This window comes from Anser anser, assembly GCF_964211835.1.
Source record: "Anser anser genome assembly, chromosome: 4".
In the NCBI taxonomy this organism is placed as follows: domain Eukaryota; kingdom Metazoa; phylum Chordata; class Aves; order Anseriformes; family Anatidae; genus Anser; species Anser anser.
The window spans coordinates 37,370,208-37,396,698 of NC_139724.1; the positions used below are offsets into that span (position 1 = coordinate 37,370,208).

General features: G+C 37.9%; 2 protein-coding genes across 8 annotated transcripts in view; one reads left to right on the plus strand and one right to left on the minus strand.

Annotated features, from left to right (window-relative positions):
- INPP4B (inositol polyphosphate-4-phosphatase type II B) overlaps nucleotides 1-26,259 on the plus strand; it is a 361,482-nt gene extending 335,223 nt beyond the window's left edge. Inside the window, exons 27-28 of the transcript XR_014583909.1 lie at nucleotides 9,128-9,233; nucleotides 19,799-26,259. The gene's annotated coding sequence lies outside the window, so the exon portion shown is untranslated. The remainder of the gene's footprint in view (nucleotides 1-9,127; nucleotides 9,234-19,798) is intronic.
- Nucleotides 24,861-26,491, minus strand: part of IL15 (interleukin 15) — a 40,017-nt gene continuing 38,386 nt past the window's right edge. For all 7 annotated transcript variants that reach the window (XM_083834948.1, XM_083834947.1, XM_083834943.1 and 4 more), the window contains 2 exons: nucleotides 25,697-25,840; nucleotides 24,861-25,116 (listed from right to left, as the gene is read on the minus strand). In XM_083834948.1, coding sequence (XP_083691074.1) covers nucleotides 25,006-25,116; nucleotides 25,697-25,840 — 255 coding nt within the window. In that variant the 3' untranslated portion in view covers nucleotides 24,861-25,005. The remainder of the gene's footprint in view (nucleotides 25,117-25,696; nucleotides 25,841-26,491) is intronic.

The window sequence follows — 26,491 nt, forward strand, 5'->3', positions numbered from 1 at the left end:
TTAATCCATTTGATTATTATGGCTTACTAGACGGATAACTTTATAATCTCATAGCAAAAATATCTGTTTTCACAAAACATGCTAAGCCAATACAGAACATCTAATTTTCACTGTTTGGATTTTTTTTTTTCTTTTCAGACGAGTATGGGTGAGAAATATCAGTAAATGTGTTCCAGAAAAGCATCACCTAACACTTTATATCAAATCTCCTCTGGATTCTAGGAAGACTGATATGTCATTTAAACTTAGTTCATTGGCAAAATATATAATTGTCCATTCATTTATACTTCAATTATACTTTATATCTTTTAACTTCATCTTGGTAATGAAATGGCATACCAAACATACCATATATTCTTAGTGAAAAAAAATAAAAAAAAACAGTATAACAAAGGGGCTACAAAAGCTACTAATGTAATAGAAAAAAGAACATATGATCCCAGCAATACAAAAACTTTCGTTAATTACAATTTTTAGTGAAAAATATATGAAAAGTATTGTATTTTGCCTTACTGATTAATAAAGACTCAAAATTGAGTCCCAGAAAAGAGTGGCTTTTATCTTTCTTCTGCTTGGTAACCTTGGGCTCCATTTTGTTACTACCTCTGTACAACTAAATCAGTGTCTTTCTCTGGCACCCCTCTGATTTTAGAAAGAATTATGAGTAGATGGCATAGAATTCTATTTTCATTTACCTACGGTAATAAGTAAAACATTTTTACTTTGCGGATGACCTCTTTTCCCTGCATGATTTCACCAAGTATTTCCAAGAGTAGGTGTGACTGACCAATGCACAAAAATTTCTGCTGTTTGCTTCTCAGAGTTAAATAAGAATCGACTTAAGCAAACTAATAGATAAATTCAACAATCAGTAAAGGTATACTGAAGAAAACTTTCTCCTTTCAGTTCGTAATGCGTTTCAGGGCTTGCTTTATGCTTTCAGGGTTTTATTTTTTCAGTTTCAAGTAACATTTTCATATAAAAACTGGGAGTACAGAGGAAAAGGAATATTTCAATAAAAACACCTTGTTGAGGGTACAGCAAAGTATTTTTTTGATTTATGCCTAGTCTGATGAAGAGTCTAAAGAAAGATACACATTCTTGCTAACCACCAAAGCAAAGAGGGCTGCCTGTATCCCCCACAAATGTACAGCCCGTGCTTCCTCTGTATAAGGCACGGCCTGACACATGAGAAGCTGACAACTGGAAAAGGAGTGTCACACAAATAACTTCCTTGCAAGAGAATAGCCTACACTAGCATTCTTTTCAAGTTTTGTCCCTGTCAAAAAGTGAAAAGAAAAGGTTCACTGAAAAATCAGTTTAGTTTTTTGTAACTGTCAATGGAGGCCCGCACTTCCCTATGATCTTAAGCGTGCCTGATTTTGAAAAGGGATGGCTGAATGAGGTCTTACCCTATATTCTTTTTCCTGTGTAGGCACAAGCAGGTCAGCAGGCAAGGATTTTCAGTTAAAGTAAGCAAAGTTGAATAATAATTCTCCATGAAGATTGTTCCAGGGTCTGCATGGTACGTGCACCTTTGCTTCTGCAAAACACTAACTCCATGTGAAGTGGTGCCACCAAGAATTCGTTTACAAGAACTGACACAGGCATCTCAAAGCACCGAGACTGTGTCCTTGTGCTGGCTCTGCAGGTTTTCTATGTAGGTCACCATAAAATGTTTTACTGGCTCCACGGACCTCTTGTCCAGAAAGGTAACAATGACTGCTCCAGTTAGAATTGTAAATTGAAAGGTAGGAGGTTAGAAGTTGAGACCACCCAAAAGAGCATGGACTTCCCACGAATGACAGGAGAGTGGTAGTAGGCTTTTAGCCACATGTTGAAGTTTTTCTTAGAATTGACTGCCACCAATTTTGAATAATGGGACAGGAGTTGTGAGATTGCATGTAGCAGCTCCGTTAGCATCTTTTAAAATTGTAAACAAAGAAAGTGGGGAAACAACAACAACAACAAAACCCCTTGGTCTTTTCTGGAAGGCTAACACAGCCAGCTCTAATATAAATTAATTAGCAGGTGATTCATTTTGATTTTTTTGTTATGCATAAATATTACAGTGCCAATAACCCCTCTATATGATTGTGGCTTCCAATATGTGACAGTTTGTAAATTTTTTATTTTATTATTAGATCCCTGTGCCATCTAGGTAGGAAAGCAATCCCACAGTACTTCCTGTAGGGTCCTCAGAATGCTTGAATTATCGCTCATAGCGCTGTAATTAACACTGAGTTGGGATTTTGCCTTTTACCTGATTCTGCATTTACCTGGCAGTTTAAGCCATTGTTTCCCAGGTTTTGTATCTGAGAGAAATTTTCTTCAGGTGCACTGAAATTGTCTTTGGTGCAGGTTCAGACTTACTCAGCTTTCCACTGCTGGCAACACAATTCCTGAAGCTTTAAAATTCTGAAAAACAACCAAACCAAACCAAACCAAAAACTGCCACTCGGAGACAAGAGAGAGATCTTATAGGGAACTTTTAGATATGTTTCTCCCTGCCTTCTGAAATTTCAAAGGCTAAAGGAAATACTTTCTTCCAAAGAGAACTGGCAGAAGTGTGCCCAGGTGCTCTTCATGCATGGAATATGGGCCATCCTTGCTTCCTGTGCTCTTCAAGAATGTGTGTCCCTTTCTAAAATCTTCATCACACTTGGGGACCAGTCCATGAAGCAGAAGAAAGCAGATTGTTTTGGTAAGTTGGTGTAAGGCACCAATTATATTTTGTTAGCTCAAGCACGCTGGGGAACAGACAAAGAAGAGTGAAATAATGCTGAACAGGGAAAACAAACAGCAGGGAGGAAGTAATTTTGCGATACCTTCCCTTTGCGTTCCCAGCTGAGTATTTTGGAGATAGGGTGACTGATGTTAACTGGCTGTGTGGGTCACGGTACTGAGACGGCACCTGGCAGCTGGGCATGACAAGGACAAAACACCTACCTAGCCTAAGTTCTTCTTGTTTCCTGTATGGAATAGTTGCAGCTCAGGATAGAAAAGCCATTATTGCTCTTGGAAGAATACATTAAATAAATAAATTAAAAATAATAATAATAAAAACAAAAGGATTCCTGTTAAGAGGTGTAACATGTGTTCCTTTTAGTGAGTGGAAAAAAAAAAAATCAGTTGATCAATTACTCTTTTTTTGTAATGGCTTCACATGGGAGGTTTGTGAATTTCATGTTAAATTAAAACAATAACTACTCTGGTTAGCATTTATAATACATATGTGGTAGTTATACTAGGAAAGGATCTGTCTGGTGTAGATAAAAGCTGAGTGCCTTTAAAGAATGACTTGAAGTAGGGCTTGTGCCATTCAACTTGAGAGCTTCTGGGAGTGAAACTCCAATCAGAGTTTTCATATCCTCAGGGTATCGTGGTTTTTACTTTTATGAAAAGTAAAGGAAAAGATGATTTGTAAAGCTTTAGATCAGGTTTCTGAAGGGCAGTTCTGGTAGAGTATCTGTCTTGCTGAGATCTATATAGTTGTTATCCTGATTCTATTATTAATCAAGCTCTGAAAATACACTTATCTATTTAAAGCTAATACTGTGACAGAATTTTGAGAAAAATGGGATATTTCAGTAGATAAAACACAGCAGGACTCTGAAACTCACAGGAAGGAATAATTCTGAGAAGAGAGGATGGAGAAGAAAGTGTAAGAATTTCAAGACCTGTACTAAGATGGTAAAAATTAATGTTATTCTGGAGCATAACACACTTCCCTTTTAACCCTCCTTTCTGAAGAACCCCTTCCACTCTCTTGACACTACTGTTTTTCCACAAGGCAACTTAAACTTTCAACGTTAAATGACTTTTCTATAAAATATGATAGAAGTACTGTTTAGTCAATGATGTTTTGTTCAACACGCTGTCAGACAGCATCGCATCTATGTGTAAAAGGGAAATGAAGAGAAACTGGTGTTTTTCAAGAAATGTTCCTTATTTCCCTTATCTATGTATTATTTTTTTAGAAGACAGCTTCAGAAGAACTGTTGACTTAAAAATAAAATCAGAGCATAAACTTGTGACCCTCATCTTTACCACTGTTTAAACTCGTCAGAGGTTCTCACCGGGTGGAAGACATACTTCGCTAGTAGCAAGAATTCAGTTGAATTAATAAGAAAAAAATAATCCATACTCAAAAAAGTATTGTTCATAGGAAAATACTAAGCAGTGAAATAACAAACAAGCAAAAAAAAATAGTTAATTTAGATAGACATTGTCTTTCAAGAAGGCAGAATGAAGTGAACTTTTTAGACAATGTGTTGGGCTAGATCCCTAGAGGATGTAAATAAGCATACGTATTTCCTATTTGAGTTAAAATCAATAATTGTGTTTTATTTTTAAAGACAGTTTAAAGAGATAGGGCTTCAGATTCTTGGAAGCATGAAAGATCAGGGAAAAAGGATATAGCTGGATAGATCTTACTTCTACTATCTTTAACTTGGAGTTGCAAAGGATAAAACTTGCTTGCATAAAATTCAGATCACCTTTGTTGTTCTAAGGCCTCTGGTTTCTTAGAGGTTTTTTTTCCTGTCATTCATTTAGGGACCACAAAAATACATTATTTATAGAATATCATCACTCTTCTACTTGAAAGGTAGCACAGAATCACTGTAGTCATAACTAAAAGCAAGAAGTATATTTATAGAGTTATTTTATGACCTGCAACAGTCTTCTGTACAGCATCAGACTTCTCTGTAACATGGTATGTTTTCATATGTCTGGACAAAGAAGAGACAAAGGATTTGCCATGAGTTTGAGAACCTTAACCCTAAACACACTGTGATCCTCAAGACAGAGCGTAAAGAACAGCAGTATCTGGGAGCAAAATGGAGAGTCCTCTACAGCAGGTGTTCTGCTTTCCCCTTACCCAGAGAAAATAGGCATTCCAATGTATATTTTAGGAGTAAGACATTTGGATGAATACTAGCCATATGCCTGAAGACAGGTTTCCTACTGGTGAGGGGTGGGAAAGTGAAGGACTGATTTGCTGAAAACTTTCGTGCTCCTCTCTGTTATGGAGAAGAGGAAATAGAGGATTACTGCAGTTTAGAACTCACTTCTTCAGACTGCAGATATCTTGATATGCAGTTGCAGCTAGGTGAGTACCATCACCACAACAGTACTGTTACCACATCAGTTCAGGGATAATGGGAGCTGTTTCAGCAGCTCCTTCCTGCTCATATATTGATGGATTTTTATATATGTTTTTTTTTTTACAGGACATCAGTGGGAGTCGGATCTGTTCTAGAAGCAGAGGGAATTCTTCTTTAGAAATCAAATTATTAATTTGCATAAATAGTGAGTTATATTCATGTACATGCAATGCAAAAATTATAGTTTTATAAATATCAATAGGAAGAAGTCGAGGAATTTGTGGTTATGTCTATGAGGGCTGTACTTAGAAGGTGTACAATACATAAATAACAAAATTAGGACTTTTATTCAGTTGAGGAACAGCTGAAATTAGGCTATGCTTTGAGTTGTCCCTGGCAGCAAGTGAATCCTTCAGTCTGTTTCAAAAAGCAAAAATTCTTCTTTTTAAGTTTGAGCAACTAAAGCATCCCATAATTTTGTAGTACATGAGAGCTGCTGGAAGCTTCACTGAAAGAGTTTGGAACAGATCCACTAATTTCAATGAGTCTCAAAGCAGATTCTGTCACATTAAGGATTTGAGCAACCAGAATTTGTTTTGAATGGAGTTAGATGACAAAATACTAAAAAGCAATCTTGATTTCATTTAATATGGTCCTGACATATGTGTGTTTTCAGGTTTTCAATTAAGGCATTTCAATTTCAGTTGCGTAGTGTGATTTCATGCACTGAAAATTGTAAACAAGTTGAAGAAAACACATAAAAACTTTTTTTTTGCAATGTATTGTTTCTGGTAAAACAATACCAGATCTTAAAGGTTCAAATGTCAGCTTAAAAAATCAATTATTAATTTTGTTTTTAATGATTGTAGGCCTCAGAGAAAGCCTTGGTCAATTAGCAACTTGGAAAAGGCATGACCAGATAATAGTAAGACGGGATACCCCATAAAAATATGGGTGAATGTGACAGAGAGTTACGTACCACAATCTGTCATGTTTGATGCTTGTGAGGTGTTAGCTTGTGGAGATTTAAATGCCCAACAACAATTGAGCAGAGAGAACAAATAACTGGGAGAGACCCAACAGCCAGATTGAGAATAGCTGTGTGGAAACGATCCTCTACTGCCATCAGAGAAAGGGAGAAACTCGGAGAGAAAACAGGAGAGAAAACAGGAGGCCCTCTTTGAAATGCGGCAGTTCAAACATTTGAGATTGAAACAGGGTATGGGGATGTGAATGCCTGGATAGAATGGGTCAAATATACTGTCCAGAGTCTCAACCATAGCGATTGCTATGCTTGTGCCTCGGGATGACCGATTGCCCAGATAGTGCCCTGCCCATTGGGGTGGACCAAGGATTCCCAGGGGATGCGATGTATGATTGCATTGTACCAAGACTGCCTGGGGAAATGAGGCCTGTAACTCTCTCTCTTTGCTGTTCCCTTCCTTGCGTGATAGCAATATCAGGGTTCCCCCTGCATTCTCTACAGCTCTAGGTAAGCATACAGCCTCTCATGGCAGGGTGTGAGTGCTACCTGGCATCTGGGAGAATTTGCCTTGTGCACGAGGACCTTGAATGCTACCAAGGACTTGATGGGAAACTGCTCAAGACTTGAGATCCCCAGGGCAGATCTCTGGTGGTACTGTGGAGGGAAGATCTTACGGTTCACCCTACCATCTAACTGGGGAGGCACTTGTGCACTTGTTCAATTAGCTATACCCTTCACCCTGGCATTTGAAAGAGAAACATCACAAATACACAATCACAAAAAGAAGTAGTAAAAGAAGCTTAGGAGTATCATTTGATGATAGTGTACATAGATTCTATTGGGGTGCCTAGAGGAGTTCCCGATGAACAGGAAGCCAGGAATCAAATTGCTGCAGGGTTTGAGTCACTGTTCTGGTGGGTAGCAAACAATAAGAATGTGGATTGGATTAATTATATTTATTATAATCATCAGAGATTCATAAATTATACAAGGAATGTGATAAGAGGAATCGCTGAACAACTAGATGCCACCAGCAAAATGGCTTGGGAAAAGAGAATAGCATTAGATATGATGATTGTTGAGAAATGAGGTGTGTGTGTGTGATACTGAGCAACCATTATTGCACTTTTATAGCCAACAATACTGCCCCAGATGGCATAGTAGCTAGAGCATTGCAAGGGTTTACCACTCTTGCCAGTGAATTGGCAGAAAAATTAGGCATATTTACATCCTTGATCGTAGTAGCAGGAGTTTTGGTAGCCGTTGGTTGTTGCATTATCCCCTGTGTAAAAGAACTAGTGCAGTGGTTAACTGAAACTGCACAATTGAAACAAATGACCACGAAGCCACCACCTTACTGAGATAAGGTGATGATATTAGAGGAGATGGAAAGCAAAGAAGGTGAAGAAGAAGAAGAAATCTACCAAATTACAACTTAGAGAAAAGTTTTGCAAAAATCAACAATGTATAAAAAAAGAAAAGGGGGGAATTGTGGGAATAAAAATGTTGTTTTTGCAGTTACATTGTTTAAAGGTAAGGAATGGGGTATTGAGATATGCTTGCAGTGATAAGAAAACTTAGCAGGCGACCTTGTAAAATGCAGACAACCAGACTCCTTAGAACAATTAGGTGAAAATCACAGTGTTAAGTCAGATAAGTGAAGAAACATTACCACTTCAAACAGTAAAAAAGTCAAAAGAAATTTGAAATTTAACAGGCCAGCAACTGAAGCCATACATTGTCTGTGAAGCATCAGATAGATTGTGAACCTGGATTACCCACTCAGTGCAGAAACAGGGGAGAGTCCTGTCATCAACAAATATATAAACTGTGTTTTGGAACCAGTAGGTGCGCTCCTGCTTGTGGGACGCCCACCATTGCAATCGCGAATAAATTACTACCTCACTGAGATCCTCGCCTGAGCCTAAGTTATTGGCTGCGGAGTGTTTCTCACAAATTTCAGTTGCATAATGTGATTTCATGCACTGAAAATTGTAAACAAGTTGAAGAAAACACATAAAAACTTTTTTTTTCAATGTAAAACAATACCAGATCTTAAAGTTTCAAATGTCAGCCTAAAAAGTACTCAGACTGAGACTTGTGAGCCTTATTGTTGCTTAATTTGTAACAAAAATGCTAGAAGAAACCAAAGGATCTGAATTTCTTTGTCTATGTCTCTATGACCTATTTGCTATTCCTGTTCCCAATAATTGCAGTAGCTTCTGCTCTGAATCATGTTCTTGGCACTGAAGAAAGAAGGAAATAACAGCTGCCTAGGAAGCAGGCTTTTCTGGGATCTTCTTAAGTATTTGGGGGACAGGCCAAAGCCAACTTTTGAACATTTTCCTTCTGCTATAGTTGCGTTCTTTAGGTTCTCTCTTCAGGGAAGCTGGAAGTGACTTAAATCACTTCCTGCTCTTACTCTTCAGCTCTACTTTTGTACTTGCTTGTTTGCTTGACCAATGATCCGGTTTTTAATTGTGTTCTGTTCTTACTGGTATAAAATGGCAAAATGCTTGAGAAGGCACTCACAGAAGTCTTCCAACTTTATTCCAAGGACTCTGTCTCCCCTAAAATATTTTGCTTCTTCCCACCACAGACAAGGCATGGGATAAAGGAGCAATGATCTATTCTTCTAAGTCAGAAGATTTCTGACCAATTTGCCTCCAATATGAGTATTCTTATTTTCACTAGATCTATCCCTCATGACTATTTTAGAAACAGCACAAATGGAAAATTTTCTTCTTTCAGTTATTTCCTAAATGCATATTTCAACAGGTTAAGATAGGGATATTAGTAACTATTACCCTTAAATGGTGACCAAGCTGTGTGTATGCAACAGAAGCATGTTCAGTTAGCTCCCAGTTAAAGGAAGAGAATCTTAATCAGTAGACTCAGGATGACTGGCATTTGACTTGGACCATCTGAGGTAAGGCAACATCTGCAGAAAGTTAGGTTAAATACAGTAGAAAATAATGAAATAAGTAGATAATTATGTTTTTAAAGTCTGTCTGATATTTATTACTTTCTTTAGGTTTCTACAGTAACTGAATTGATGTGATCGCTATGCAACTGAAGAAATGAGAAGAATAATGGAGTGGGAGGATAAGAAAACCCACTGAAGACTCCTCAGAGAATAGGTTTGTAATGAAGTCATTATGTAAGCTGACTGAGGAACTGAGGGATATCAGTGTTTCATGTTTGTACAACATTTAAGGGAATATCAGCAGGTCCAGTGATGAGGTGTGAAAAGTAACAGAAATCACTTGAGCATTGAACTTATTCATGCTGGGCCCACTAATGTCAGTGGCAAAATTCCCACTGACCATAAAATTCCACTCAGGCTCAACTGCTCACATCATTGTTTCCTTTTTGTGGAAAACAGTGAGATAGGAAACAGGCAACAAAAAGGTTTAATAGGAGTGACTATGATTTCGAAGAAGTCTAATTAGATTGTAATCTGACTGCAGTGCAGCTGCACTGTTTTCTGTTTCCCTTTACGCAAAGGACATTGATAAATGTCCCTGTGCAAAACATTCCTGACCCTTTTCTGTCTGCATTTCAAATAATACTATCTATAATACTGAGAGAAAAAAAGAGAGAACTTTTTACAGACATAAGTGGGTTGATGGGACTAGCAGTATTCCTTTGACTGATTTTGTCTTCCTTTAGGACAGGAATGTGTGAAATGGGCTATTAGCTTCTTCATGGTCTTCTAAACACAAAAAGCATGAAGTGTAACTGGTGGTGTTAGACAAGTTATTTTAAGCACAGCTCCCAGGTATTCACTATCGAATGGAAGGTGGAATGTGCAGTTAACTGTTCTGTATGAGAAACAGCATTTTCCTAATAGGTGTTGGCTGCAGCTTGACATTAAGGCCTCGTTGGATTACCAAAAGTTCCTTCCTTTGCATAAGTAATTTGAAGTATTTCTTCTTCCATTAAAATAATTCAGGTGAGAGATGTGGTCATCCTGTATTAATATATTTAGAAAGAAAATCATAGTACTCAATATCAGTTACTCACCGAACTTTTTAAATTACTGAGACTAATCTCTTCAGGACAGTCACTGTCTACTGTGGTGTTTTTGTATAATGCATAACATAACGTGCCTCTGCTTTTGTTTGCCTTTTCAGTGCTATCTCAATACAAAGTAAGTAACATCATTATGATTCTGTCATATTTCTTTCTTCTTGTAAAAGGTTTTGTCACAATTCACAAAATGACTCAGAATTAGCACTGCCTTATCCATAATATGAGAATTGACAGCAACAAGTAGCACGGTTCTTTTTTCTGAAATGTAATCCCCTGGTAAAAGTCAAATTTAAGACCTTTGAAAGGCCATTTACTATTTATAGTTGTTGTGGCTCTGTGGCAGGTAGTACAGTCTTCAAGTATAAGGGAGTAATGTCTAACATTTATATCACTTAGGTGAGTAAGAGGAGTTGTGGGCATTAACAGACCAGGTAATGAACCATGAGTTCTACTGATAGGAAAGTTTAGAAGGTTATCGTGGAAGTCTGGACACAGATATATTTGAAATAAGACTGCTAAAAAAAAAAAGATGCATCATCACTATAAATCATAAATTCTAAATTCATGAACATACTTCCATAATTACAGCAGTAAGAGCAGCAATAATAGCAATACATAATATGTAATAGTTATTAAATAAGAGTACATTTCCCTATTTAGTTTTTCTTCTTGGTACTATGGTGAGAAAGTTCATAGGAAACTAAGATGAAATCAAGACTCAGACCATGATTTGTAGACACTGACTTCCAAGTTTTAAGATTTGACTGCTATTCCCACTACTTGCTCTTGTGCACATAATCTGGAATACCTTTTTTTAATCAATCTCATAAAAACATAAAGCATATAGCATTTTAAATATTCAAAGTACTGTAGAGGCATTAATGTTAATTTTGTCTCTCTCATTCCCACACAAAAGAATGATATTTTACTCCTCACTGTCTTCCCCTCCCACCCCAAACACACCCTTCAGTGAAATATAATTTGTGCTGAACTTTGAGAATTTGTAGAGCTTCCCAAATTAGATGTCAGGTTAACTCCTGCTTCACATTTGATGAGATCTTTCTCTGCCTGTCCTGAAACCCTGAAACTGTGCTTGGACAGTCTTGAGAATGGTATGTCAGAGCTGAGCTGTAAGTGCTGGAGGCAGGAGGGCAAGATTTACAGCTGAACAACCAGGAAACAAGGGCTGTGAGAGTTAGGAACAAAAGTGTGAAACCTATTCACCCTCCTGAAACCAACTTCTCTGTTGACTGAAGTAACTCTGTTAACAAGTAACTCTGTTACTTGTTGCGGTAATCTTGATCCTAATGAAACGATGAACCTAAAGAAATCTGAAGTTACCCTAATGGGAACTCTAATGGTTTCTCCACACCCGAGGAGGTGCTTTACCAGCCACTCACAGAGCATTTTCAAAATGCTAGGAAAGAAGTTTGATACTGTCGAGCGTTCAGGAGTGAGAGAGGAAATCAGCCAAGCTTGGAAAGACCCTCCAGTGCAATACAGAAACATCCTTTCTGAAGTGAATGATGTAGCTCCATCTTTCAGTCACTAGAGAAGAACAAAGCGCAGTGATACACTCTGCAGGAAAGGGAGTTGGTAGTGACATTGAGGCTGTGCTTCTGCTGTCATGTAGACTTGTTTCTCAGGTCACAGCCTTTGCCACTTCCGCCATTTATGTGTTAGCTTCATCTCTGTCTCTGGCTTGGGGTAAATCAGTTGATTCCCTAGGTAGTAAAACTTAGGAACAGGGCAAAAACTGACTCCGAGGTTATATTCAGCCTGAGCTCTTTGCAGCTGTGAATTCAGGCTCAGACACAAACTCAAGTATCAAAGGGAAAAAGCCAGGATAGAGAATCCAGGGTAGAGAGCCCCGATGGCTATCAAAGCATTAAGTGAATAACACAGCTGAACTTCAAGCCTTAAGAATCTGTGTTTGCCAAGGACATTTATCATGAGCACTAAGGATTGTCTGTTTGTATGATTGTTAATGGTTTTTGATGTTCCTTATTTATTCCTGATGAAGCAAGTATGACATCTGTCGGTGTCTGTCTTAGGTGAACTCTTTGTGATAACACACTCACTCTAATAATAGCAGCACTTGTATGCAAGTTTGCCTTCAAGGTCTGAAATGTGATACAGCTGCTAGCAAATTTCCATGCTCTACTGCTTTTCAACAGTCAGCCTCTTCCAAGATAAAAGGAGGACAGTTAACAGTATTTCAGGATGAAAACAGCAAATTGTATATAGGTACAGCTTGCCCAAGCAAGGATATATCATCATTTGTCTACAATGTTAGCCTGTTGGGTGCTGCAAACTGCCTGTTTAGCTTGTGCCTAAGGTGGCTGAGATGGACTGCTATAGCCTGAACAATCCATCATCACTCCACCTGCTGCTACTTAGAGAAGATCAGCTTATGATAGAATGAGGAAGGGAACAGCGGCCCTTGTATGTAGCCTCAGCCCAAAGCAGACATTTTTCCTACCTTCACATCTGCCTCAGGCCTGCCAGGAAAGGGGCAGAAAGCTTCATTCTCTGGGAGCCCCAATATCATTTGAGTTCTGCTTTTGATCCTGCCCTACCTTTAACCCATATGATCAAGAGTCTAATCTTTGCCCTTTTTTTGTTGGGGAAGCTGCTGGGAAGGAAGGGGAAGGAAAACTAGTTTACCTGAGGGGGGAATGGGATGTGGATGTGAAGCTAAGAAGATGCTTTTGGAGGTGGGGAAGAGGGGAGAGTTATGTGTCCGGGGGGTGTTGGGAGGTAGGTATCTTAAAGGGAGAGTAGGTGGAGTGGAGGGACAAGAACATGCCAGAAGAGGGGCAGGCTTAAGAAAAGGAAAGGGAAAGATCCTTGTCTCTTTATGCAGCTTTCAAAGTGTCCCTCAGGCCCAAGACCCCTGCCTCTATTTGTACTTACAGACTTTCCCTGTACCTGACTGCTTGCTCCCAGTCCTACTCAGTTAAATCTGAGTACTCTCCTAATTCTCGTCCTACTTCTGCCAGCCTTTTCTGTCCCCCAGTTCCCCATACTGTCTCTTCCGCCCCTGAAAAATGCAGTCATTTTTCTGCCTTGGGACAGCACCATTCATTTTTGCTTTTGTAGCTGCATAGCTTTGAGTCTTCTCAGCTATAAGGTAGTCCAATAACTTAATGGGGAATCATCATGTTGTTAATGTGCAAGATACTTAAAGTACTCTACAAACTTCTTTCCCGCTGTAGAAACATTCTAATAGGAAAAAATAAGGGTTACAAAATGACTTCATGATAGAAAATAAGTATAATCATAGTGAAAGTAACTTATAGAGTTTCCTTCAATGCTGAAGTGATAAATAGGGATCTTGAGAAAATACTTCAGTGCTGCACAGAAGTTTCCATTCCATCAGCATTCTTTAAATTAGAAAATTCAGGGAAACAGTGTGTTAGTGAAGGGTACGGGTTATTCTTGTTTGCTCAGTGAGTGTTTGCTGAACAATAAATATTTCTTTATTGGAGTGTGATTGGAAAGTAATCTTATGATCAAATATACTCTAGTATTTTCAAGTACAGCTTGTTCGAAGTACTTGCAAAAAGGGATCGGTCTCTGTGTGATCCCAAACTAAACTCTTTCCAGTGCCAGGCTAGAGGGACATATGGCAAGGTGAAATATTCCATTATCAGGTACAAAATATCAAGTATTGGTTGATTACATTCCAGTAATGAACCATCTCGAAACTATAGATCAGTCTGTTGCTGATTCCTATGCTGTGTTTTAATGCACAGTGAGCTATTTTCCCTGTACTACTCAGTTTTGCTTAATTGCCCATACTGTTGTTAAGTACCAAAGAGAGTCAAGGGGTTTTGGCTGAACCTGGAAAGACTACACTGAGCAATTAAATACAGAATTTCTCATCTATCCTTACATTTAAAATGTTGCAGTCTTCTATCAAAATATTAATCCAGGTGTGACCATTAAAAGCAGAAAATCTGTATATTGGTTTTTAGATAACCATCAAGCAGATGTGCAATCTACTTAAAATGCATAGGATACAACATGCACGCATTAGCTCTCTTTAAAATTGTTCCTTAAGACACGTGTTCCTGAGAACACGGATCATACATAAACATGTACTTTTGGGTCTGCAGTCATACTAATGTTGGCATAGTTAGCAGGCCATGCTAAAAGAACACACTGAGTCAGAATTCTGTTTCCACATAGGAAGCAAGACATATTTTACACAAAATGTAACTACTTGCTTTCCTGTCCTGCATGAAGGGAATTATTTCTTGGTAATTACCACAAAACAAAACCAGGATACTGTCCACAGGCAGCTCTGATTATTTTGTAGCTGCAGCTAAAGGAAACTGTTAATTTATGCTATTCTGTTTAATCACTTTTAAAATACAGAGGAGAAGATGCGGAGAAGATCTACAGCAGAAATGTCTATCCTTGCATTTTCTCCATGTGAGCGGAGAAAAAGCATTAGTCAAAGTAGCCACCTTTCTGCTATGGTCAGGACAGAGAGAATAATTTGTATTTAGGATTGTCTGGCTTGGTGTGAGGCATTGCCACTACACAGGCAAATGAACTGCACCCTAATTTAAGCAGTGCCACAGGCCAGTGCTTGCACATCATGTGTCTTAGAAGGCCTTACCTTTTCCTTTCACAGATGTGGCATGAACACAGCAGTACACGTAGCACCATTTTCTGTCTAAACCCTGAAATGAAGAATCTCTTCCTTGCTTCTGATGGTGTTCATGTCACCAGAGCGCTATGCTGCTGGCCACTCTGCCCTACCCCAAGATGTTAATTTGGGGCTGGGTGAAGCACAACCCCGTTGACACATCAAGCGTAGGAAAATATCAAACTCTGATTATATTCCCAAATTACCTTTTTTAGAGGGTAATCATGTGGTAGTTTATCATAAAATGATTTGGGTTGGAAGCGACCTTGAAGACCATCCAGTTCCAACCCGCTGCCTTGGGCAGGGGGACACCTCCCTCTAGACCAGGTTGCCCAAAGCCCCATCCAGCCTGGCCTTGAACACCTCCAGGGATGGGGCTTCCACAGCTTCTCTGGGCAACCTCTTCCAGTGCCTCACCACCCTCTGAGTGAGGAATTTCCTCCTAATATCTAATCAAAATCTACCCTCTTTTAGTTTAATGTCATTACCCCTTGTCCTATCACTACAATCCCTGATGTATAATCTCTCCCCTTCTTTCCTGAAGGCCCCCTTTAAGTACTGGAAGGCCACTAACAAGGTCTCCCAGCAGCCTTCACTAGACTAAACAACACCAAGTCCCTCTTCATAGCTTGTCTTCATAGGAGAGGTGCTCCAGCCCTCTGATCAACTTTGTGGGCCTACTTCAATTTTGCATATCCATTTTGTGTATTTACAGTAATTAATAATTCCAGAATGGGGAGTGGAGTGGGAGATGGGGAGGTGCTTTGTTAACTGCTGTTTTCTCTGTTTTGTCTCTTTCCAGGAAGAGAAGCTTAACAAATTCATGTCTAGCTCAGGCTTAGTATATGAAATTATCCTAAGCACATGAATTGTGAGCACTTCCATCTTCATCCTGTGATCTGGTAAAAATTTAGGTAGTCTATGACATGTTCTTAAACTCTCCCTTATGATACAACCATTGACATAACGTAGGTAAACTGTTTGGTAGTCAGACTGTTTTCTCTAGTTTGCTGCCCACCCATGAGAGAAGCAAGTAGGGAGGTCTTTCAAACCTGAAGTGCCCTAAGTTCAAACGTGTATTTGTGGTGGGTCATTTCTGAAAAGACACTAAGCATATTGGACAAAAGTAATGCACCTTCCAATTATTTTATTCATCATGTCTTACAGTAGATGCAAAATTAAACATCTGTCTCTTTGATAGGCACTAGCATTGATTTTAAGTTGTAAATAATTTTTCATAAAATTATTCTGTTTGATGTAAAATGGGCCTTTATACTTGACTGCTAAGTCACTGAGCTTTATTTTTGTCTTGGCTGTGTTAGTGTAAATGCATACCAATAACACTGTAATGCAGGGTTTAACCCTTTTGTACAAGAGAGAGGATTCAGTTCTCAGAGTATTCAGTGAAGAATTCTTGTTAAAAAATATGATATTCCAGAAAAGTATTAATCACTGTTTATTATCGAGCATTATCTGCCTGATATTGCCCCTGTTTTATATATAGTGAACACTGATTCCTAATGTTTTAGTATTTTTTTCCAAAACTTTTCAATCCTCAGGAATACTTTTTCAATACAAATACAGTGATAATTTTAACACACATTCTCTGTTTGTCTTCTGTGCTCATCACTGAAGTATTTGATTGTGGGATGTTTCAGGGTCTCAGTGTGTGGGAACTTACTTATTTCCTTAATTGTCCACTTGCAAGAATCTGTTTCCATACCCAAGTATGGTATATGACCCAATAGGCAAAAAGGATATTTTAAGGACTGAAGATTGTTGTTGGATTTTTTGTTGTTGTTGTTAAGTTTGTGCTCTTGAAGTCTAGCTAAGTTTAGATAGCAGCTTTTAAAGCTTAGAAAACAAGAAGTTGCAGGACTATCCCATTTGACCTCTCTCTGTCTATATATAAGTTTCATGGAGATTTTTGCCTGTGTTCATCCATTTCCCATTTTCTGACCAAGAGTATGCCTCCAAATCAACCTGCAATTTATGGGCTGGATATATTGCAAGGTCACTAAAAGCAGTAGTTTTGAAAGATGGCTTTTTTATTGCTTGTTTCTTTAGTCCATCATGTTCCTAGATCACGAACCCAGGCACGCTTTCTTGTTTATTTTTGTTAGTGCTACTTTTTTTTTTCTTTCTGTCTTTCTTTTCTCTCCTCTTCTTCCTTCTCTTTTCTTCCTTCTTCCTTCTTTTTCATTTTCCTTCTGCTTTCTTTTCTTCTTTCTTTTCTCCTTTCGTCTTCCTCTTCTTCCTTTCTCTTCTTTCTGATACACAGAGCTAGACTGTGATCCTATTTACTGCTACTGTTAATTTTGCCTATCCCCTTCAATATCCTTTAAATTATTTGGGAAATCCTCCGGCACGTGAATAGTCAGAATGTATTTTACTTATATATATATATTTATATGTAAACATATAAATAACTGTTAATAACTGTTCCTCTAAATATAAAACTCTTATGTGCAACTTCTTTAGCCTCAACTACTGTTGAGAGCTAGAACTGACTAATCTTTCAGAACAGAGTGTGGGGTTTTTTGTTTGTTTTGTTTGATAGAGGATATTCACACTCATAATTCATTTCTGTTTTCTTCTGTGGTAGAGTGATGGCTTTGTAGGGAGGAAATTTCTGCACAAATTTGTTCATTAACCCTGGTTCGCTGGCTGTGGTAAGAAACCCTCTGTGGGACTACATACACGTAGAAGTGGGGGCACAGGAGAATCCATACTTTGTTTGTTAACCTTAGCAGTAAGTAGACCTAGAGTTTACAAATTACTTCTGGCCAAGTATTTTCGGTTGTTGTTAGGTGCATACTTTGTCTCTGTGGTACTGCGGTATTGCTTAATTGGTATTTTACCCTTGCTTAGTTAGTTGAAAAGTTCAGTTTGTCCCAGCTAATCTTTAATCCACAGCAACTCCCAAATGTATTTAGTGTGCTGAATATATTGAGTAGTACGTGTTGAGGCTGGAATAATAAATTAAAAGGTCATTTGTGTTCAGTGAAATATGATTAGGGATCTCTGTAATTTGCACTCCTCTGAACTCGGATACATGCTGGCAGCAGTTCTATACTGAAAGCCTGTAGGATGCGTGTGCTGGGTCAGCCTTGGCTGAAGATGGGGGCTCCGAGGCTCTGAACTCCTATCCAGCTGCTTCCTCACTCCCCCTTCTTGGCAGGACAGGGGGAGAGAATAGGATGAGAACGCTTGTGGATCAAGATAAAGACAGTCAGATTGCTTACTTATTACTGTAGAGGGCAAAGGAGACTTGAATTGGATAAAACTAAATTTATTGCTAATGATAATAGGTTTTGCAAGTTAGAAATAAAGACAAACTTTAAAAAAACACCTTTCCTCCCCCTTTTCTCATGCACAACTTCATTTCTTCATTCGAGGTCCCTTACACCCACCCCTGAGCAGCACTGAGGAGGTGGTGTTGGTGCGGGGGATTGTCATAGTGACTTCTCTCTTCTGTTCCTTCCCTCTCACACTTTTCCCCTGCTCAGGCATGGGCTCTCACCATGGGCTGCAGTCCTTCAGGAAGAACCTGCTCCAGCATGGCCTCTGCATTGGCCAAAGTTCCTTCAGGAAGTATCCAACTGCTCCACTGCAGCATCTTCCATGAGCTGTAGGGGATATCTGCTCAAGTGACATAAAGCTCCTCCTCTTCAGCACCATAAAGCACCTTCTTCTTTGACCTTGGTGTTCCCTCTGCTGTTTCTTACTCTCTTTGTTCCCACCTCCTCACTCCGACATTTGTTCTTCCTTTCTTAAATATGTTTTCACAGAGGCAACTGCAAGCTTGACTGATGGGCTCAGCCTGTGGTGGGTTTGTTGCAGAAAAGAAAAGAAAATCTCTATGATGTGCTTGAAAATTAGAACCATAATAAATAATGCTACGTGTTAACTAACATAAGAGTCTGGAATGACTGTGATGACAAAAAGGCTAGTTTAGGTGGAGACATTTTAGACAATGACTGCCAGAATGTTGTAGGATTTCTTCCTAGAAAGGAAATTGCTAACAATTGGGATCCTTACAGGGAAGTTATAGAAATTCTGGCCTAAGATTTACAATAACATTCCCTGTTAGGATATATTCTGAGGAAGTTTTCATTATTTTAGATGGGCTAAAAATGAGGTAAAAAGCTCCCTCAGTTCTAAAATCACGTGTATATGTTTTGACTCAACTTTCTGACTTCAGGCAAAAGAAGCTTTCAGTTCTTCATCAAGGAAAAAAATAAGCAATCTCAAACATAAACTTGGTTTTATTGCAAAGAGAGAATGAGTTTGTACATTTGTTTGTAAAATTATTGCTAAAGGTACATATCAGATAGTGTTTGAGCAATCTTGAAAAGAAAATTACACAGAAAGACTGCCCTGTATTTAAAAGTCTGTAGTTTTACGTTACAGAGAATGTGTTCTGTAAAATTCTTAGTCACTTTAGACATAGCCAAGATTTGTGATGTTGAGCTGATTTTGCTGGGTTAATTAACAGAGAGCCATTTCAGACTAAGTTGGTGGTATTTTTTACATAGTGAAACTTGAAAATTCCAGTAATTGTTTTTGGAATGCAGAAAAAAATAAATAAATTTCCCTGAAGTACTGAGAAAGCGTGAGAATGTAATCTATATACTCTTTGTGTGTACTAGTATCCCCACACAGTATTATCCTGGGACATAAGAAAAATTCAGACTACTTCATTACACATTTTTTGACATTCATTTGTCAAATGAATACTTTTCACAAGATATCAGTAGTCTTACTGTAACTTAAGTTTTTTAAAAGATTGTATCTAAAGATGTAATAAATTTCTCTGTTAGAAACTATTTTCAAGTAAAAAATAATTTGACTTGCAAGTCTGCTTACAACGAGGAAACAGCTAACAGGGATCTCTGGCATGAACAGATTTCTGAGCTCTCTTGGATATGTTTATGTCGCAGCAGCAGTTGTGAGTAAAACATCTTTTGTTTTCATGATGTTCATGAAGTAAACATCTTTTCCTTGCAGAAATGTTGTCCAGCTGTACTGTTCAAATTCCAGCATATGTCTCAGAGTCCCAAATGTTGTGCAAAAACTGGTCTGGAAGACTTTCTGGCAGCATCTGAGGAATTAAAAATAGGTGAGCATTATTTTGCCTTTTTGGAGGATAAAATATTTTTGTAAGGCTTTTTGTTTTGCTCTTCCAAATAATTGTAAGATCTATTTCATATAACTGTATTTACAATTGATCTTACACAGTAGTTTATTAACAGAAAATTTTGATGCAGAGTTAGGGTTGCCTGGAGGTATAATCATACCCTTCTGGAATGACTGGTTCAGCAAAACTCAAACTCTGATGACCAAAAATATGCAGACAACTTCAAGTACTACAGCTTTCACAAGACAAATATTTACACTGAAGTTGTCTCAGCTGTAGCTGCTGTGAATGCTGGAGAACTTAATTAGAGCAATTCAGCAGAGAGAGAATGACGTAGTCTAGAAGAACTACACTGTGCTGGAATAGAGTGAACATTTTTCTTGCATGGGGATGCACATGATAAAAACAAAGGAATGGACACATATCTCAAGAGATTTGGTATGTCTCTCCAGTGCTGTTTCAGCTGCAGAACCTAGGGTAGACTTGCTGTTGAAATCAGTTAGGTTGGAGATGAGTGTAGTTTGGGTGTTTAATGAGAGCAAAATGAAGTGTAACACCCTTAAGTAGAAGAGGGCTGTAAAATAAAGCACATACAGAGGTTTTTCTTCCATTAAGCAAGAAAACATTTGACTGTGGGGCAAGGGTACAACAATATCTTCTTCTATATTTCTTATAAACAAAGGTATTCATGGCATGGGTTGCTGTTAAAAGCAGTGTCTGAGTACATATGCTCCTTAATTGTTACTCCCTACTTCTGAGAAGCTTGAGATTTGCTAATCTCTGCATTGATTGACATAATATTCAGTCAAGGAAATAGCTCTGTGTTACTCTCTTATTTCTAAATTTCTTGAGGTTTTGTCAATTGTGGTGGTTATAGAGTACCTTTAGCAGTTACAGATCAGTTACCAAGATAATTTGCGGTTGAAATGCTGTTCGTATGTACGCAGGAAGAAAAGAGGCTCTCATTTCAACATATGGTACACCTTGTAATAGTGGAATGGGCATTTCAGTCATGATTTGCAGGCTTGGAAGGATGTAGCTAACAGTTTAATGAGAGGAGTCACAGATATTTGTGTCTAAGTCCCAAATACTGTCAGCTTTAATATTCAGTGATACAACAACTTACAGGACCAGGGCCGGGGTGATGGTGGTGGAAGGGATGTGACACTTTCTATACCTTCACCCTTTCCTTGTTACTCCTTATAGCATATCCTTGCTATCATTTTTCTGTCCCTTTACATCACTGGAGCTTAAAAATATTCCTTGCTTTCTGGCAATAGCAGCAAATTCATTCAGTTATGTGGCCACCCCCAAGTAAGCTGTGCTGTGCCAGTTGGTCTTAGGGCCAGGGAATAATTACTTACCCTTTATTTTTATTTGTGAAGTCATAGAGGTCTTTGATAAGTCATCAGAGCAGGACTTTGGAAATTACTATTTTATTTACCATGTTCTATGGTAGCCTGACAGCTATCATCACTATCCTACTCAACTGCTAAGGAGCTACTAGAAGCTCCACTTCCCAGAGTCAGAAATTATGACTTCCAAAGAATGGTTTCAGGAGCCCTTTGCTGTTTGTGATTGTCCTTTTTCCTGCATTAATGAGGACAAGGCATCATTTCAATAGCTTGGTCTTACTGTCAGTCTCTCGACCACGGGGGTACTGTTACAGGTACTCTGCTGGAAAAGCTTGTGTTACACCCACTGAAATAATTAATGCTTGCTTTGAGTAAGTTTATCTGCTTGGGATTGCTTCACCAATGTTGAAACAAAACATTGACCGTCCAGAATTATCACTGCTTTCAGGATAGACCAGAAGATTTGGGGAGGGAGTAGGGGGGCAAGGGGGGAAGACAGGACACGACATTAAAATGACCAAAAAAAAAACCAAAAAAAACCACACCACCCAACCACAAAAAAAGCAACTTATGTCTTTAAGGCAACAGTTAGTTAACATCACTACTTTATATGTCATAGCTGGATAACTTAAAACTTCAAAGCAACTTAGGAAATGCTACGAATTCTAAGTTTCCCAAGGTAGATCTTCATAATTTATTAGTGATATAAAATACTAGAGACTGAGGTCCTAAAAATGAATTATGTCAGTGATAAAAATACAGTACATCCAAGGGATTTTGGATAAGCTACTTTATCCAAATGCCTCATACCTACAGCTAAGAAGACTGTCAAATCTAAGACAGAGGAACACTGTCTGAAGACATCAGTTAGAAATGTAAAAAGTCAAATAATACACGTAAACTGGAAACTTGTAACAGAAAAAAGTTACAGAAATTATCCATGATGATGTAATTATCTTTGAATTAATTGTAGCAAGCTTGCCAAAGAAAACCCAGATCAATCATTTGTTATCTTGTGAGTATACAAGATTCTTGCAAAATGTGATGTAAAAAGTCACAATTAAGGTTAAAGAGGAGAAGAAATTCCTGGCTGTCATAATCGATGATGATGAACACCTGCTGTTCAGTACTGTGGCCTTAGAGGACTGGGGAGTTCCATGTAGTACTAACTGGATAAATATTAGTGACTTTAATGTTTGTAGATTGACCAAAAGGATGATTTGATTTGTCTGTATACTGTTCAAAAATAGTAGATACTACCAATTATGAGAAATATTAGGGATTTTTTGGGCTGGAGAGAAAACTTTTACTTGTTGCGAAAATGATGATGCAAAATATCCCAAGTTGGCAGGACTAATATGTTGTCTTACTCCAAGAATACAGATTTCAGGTGAACTGAAGGAAGTATATGGATCTTAGAAGAGCTAGGAAAGGCAACTTTTAAATAGAATAGCTTCTCAGTTTTGCCTATGGCACAGATAGCAAACTGCTATGATAAAATATTGTATTATTGTCATATTGTTCCTATATATTTGCTCCATATTATTCCCGTGAGAAATGCAACAAAACAGTAATAGCCATCCTGTTGTGGTATTGCCCACATTAAAACGGGAAAGGATCGGAAGCAGAAAAGTTTCACAAGAATGAGAGGGTACTTACTGTGGGTTGACAGTAGAAGCACAATATTTGTGATGTAGGTGTCTAGACAAATGAATTGATTAACAATTGTACATACAATCTAGGTTCTCTGAACATGTAGCTATTTGATAATCTAGTGCTATGTGGTGTAGGAGAGCCAGTTTGTAACATACCTCTTTACAAGTGAGCTTACCTGGAGTCCATAACCTACTAGGCAATCATTTTATGTTTAAATGTCTTTTATCTTGCTAATAAAGAAGATAATACTTCCAGAAATATTCGCTGATGCTGTTGTGTCATAGGAGGTTTATGTTTTGTTCCAGTGTAGCCACTTGAATCCCTATGATCTGCTGCACCTTCATGTCTATAATTCCTACTTCTTAGAGTCACTAGTACTGAACAATGGAACAGCTCCTTAGTACTTAAAAATGTAACTGGCAAAACATGTACACAGTGGTAACTCAGCCACATTTTCTGTTAAAGTATGTAACTATCATTATTTATCAGGTGCTGTACTAAACTTAGCTAAAAAAAAAAAAAGCAGAATGTTGAAATCTCTGTCTTCTTCAGAAAGCTGCAGCAGGAAAAATGCAAAGAACAGTGACTGTTACTTTGAGATTAAGTCGACACTTAATCACTTACACTAGCTACTCTTGGCTTCTGTTAAACTTTGGAACTTGGTTGAAAAGCAGCTGAGGCACTGCTATAGCTACATAAAATGACTGTTAGTACATATAGTGAATACACTATTTGCATTCCTTCTTAAGTGTTACCACTGCACATTGTGCTGACTCAAATGTTCGTTGTGTCTCTGAGCTTTTGCTCATGGACTTTGAATGGATCCTGAAGTATGTTTCTAGCTGTTCTTTTTCTCACATAGCTATATGAACTAAAATGGATAATCTGAAATTGCTGCTGAGCCCACAGCAGCTACTTCACCATGGACAAAGAATCCCCCTTTCAGAGTTACATTTGCCCCAGAACAGAAAATCTCCCAATAAAAGAGGTAGCTGCATTTCAAAATTTGCCTTTTTCCACTACCATTCATGATTCTGGCTTTCACAAAGATCTCGTTTCTATATTGAACTATCATCAGTGAACACTTCTACTAACCCTTTAAAAGGGGATTTTGAATGGAGACACACCATCACTCAAGTATAATGAGTTAGCTGTTTCCGCCTGAACAAACCACACCATCAGCTATAGACTTGCAGTACTCTACTATCCTTCTCTTTCATAGAATCATAGTTCGGTTTGGGTTGGAAGGGACCTTAAAGATCATCTAATTCCAACCCCCCTTCCATGGCCAGGGACATCTCCCACTAGACCAGGTTGCTTAAAGTTTTTGACTTTGAAGTCTTAGGTAAAGCAACTAATTGGGTTTAACTGAAAACCATAGTAGGAATAAAAATATTATGAGAGAGCCAATAGACCTCTAGGAAAAATGGGCCTCAGCTTGTTTTTTGACACTAGTTCACTGAAGGAACACTAATAGGAAAAGAAAAAGAAAAAAAAAGGCAAGGAGAACTGTCAGACAGGACTAACAACAAAAACAAGAGATGAACTAAGATCTTCTGGGGAACCCAGATAGTAAAATTATAAATTTCAGCTAACAGAAATAACTATAGCCAGTTGCTTTAATAGGATAGGATAATTTTATACTACTAATAATAAAAGAAGAGCTTTTCTCTGAAACTCCATTCAGTCATCTGATGTTCACAGGAAGGTTCCCGCTACAGATATCCTAAGATCATCTTAGAAAATTTCACTGAAAGGCTGGTAAGTTAGGCAAGGTTTTTTTCTCCAGGGGACTTAGCAAGAAATAAACACACCTTATATACAGATTAAAAAAAAAAAAAATTGTTAAATTCCTTCCATATATATTTCATAAGTGATATTATTTGAACGTATTCAATTATGAACACATGCATTACAGAGATTTTATTATTCTTTGTTTTTTTATTGTATGTAAATAGCACTAGAAGTGAAGTTCTTTTCAGTTTATTGTTGGTGATAACCTAATTTCTCTGAGGCACGTTTCTTGAACAATCTTGGTTCCCGGCTTGTCTCTTTTGGTCAGTGTATTATTTGCATTCCTTCTGTATAACCTTTACGAAATTCTGTATAAACTCTGTAAAACTTTTTTCTTCATATTCTTCACATTCTTTACATTTTTTTGATGTTGTGGAACTCAACTGAAAAAGAAAATGCGATAGTAGTAAAGCAGGATACCTGATCTATTTGTTCGGATAGAGAACAACTGTGAATAATTCCAATGCAGTCAATTACTACAGAAAGCACGGCTGGAGTCTTCCAAGGTACTCATGTTCTATTCCTGGCTTGCTTCCTGTATAGCATCATCTTTCAAAGACACAGCGCCTCAGTGAGAGATCCAAGTGGCCTATCTCTTTGAAAATTAGGACACTTTTCTGTGCGTGTCTCAACATAAGTGACTTTAGACTATTAGACTAGTCACTTAGACTAAGTGACTATTATTTATGCATACACATTCAAACACTTTGATGTATGCATGTGTGCCCAGTCAGAAGTATTTTCATTGATAGGAATCCTAGAAGTGGTTTTATAAAAATCACTGAATTCTGTTCTTCCATTTTTATATGTGTAGCCTTTTCATTATTATATGTTTGGGTTACTGATTCCCCATTTGCTTTCATATGTACCACCTCACCTTTTGCATATCTATGAAAAACAAAATTTCTGCTACTCTTCAGTAGCAGAAACACTTCTTTTCCACAGACTGTTGGTACTACTTACCTCATTATTTTTAAATCTTGCATTTCCATTTTTCAATATGTTGAATACATCCTGTGTTTTACTACAATTTTTGATATAACATTCGTGAAGAATCACTTTCATCTCTAAGAAAAAGCATCTCATTATAGGTTCTTGGCATTCTTTCTGGGAAAAAAAAAAAAAGTTTTAGTAGTTTTAAGGTTAAAATGGAATACCTGAGTGTAGGATATAATTTACCAAGAAGTAGCTGATTTTTATTTACTGGATACCTCTTCTTACTGTTCAAATACCTTCAAGTATCTGCAAAGATAGATTCAGAGAGCTAACATATAAGCCAGTGAGTTTCCTAGGATGAAGTAAAACTTTGTGTCTTGACGAAGAAAATAGGAATACAATTAATTAGGCTAGGACTTTGGAATACAATTAACAGTAATGGAATTAAATTAATATTGTTCTTAGTAGTTCTAGCACTTTCATTCAGAGATCTTAATTCAAAATAATGAAGAATGGAGGAGGAGAGAAACAAACAAACAAATTATTACCTGTATTACACACACACACACAAAAAAAAAAAAAAAAAAGAACAGGAACTGATTTCTCCATTGCCAAGAACAAGCCCCAGGTAGTATGACTTTCACATCAGGCCTTCCCACTTTAAGAAAATCTTCCTGACATTACCAGCTAATAAATTCACTTTTACAGTGCATTAACTTCTGTGTTCAGTTAAGGGAATTAACTTCATTTCAGTTAAGGGAATGGGTGTGCAGGTGTGGACATGCATGTTTTGTGACCTTTTTTCCTGTAATGTACAGAGCT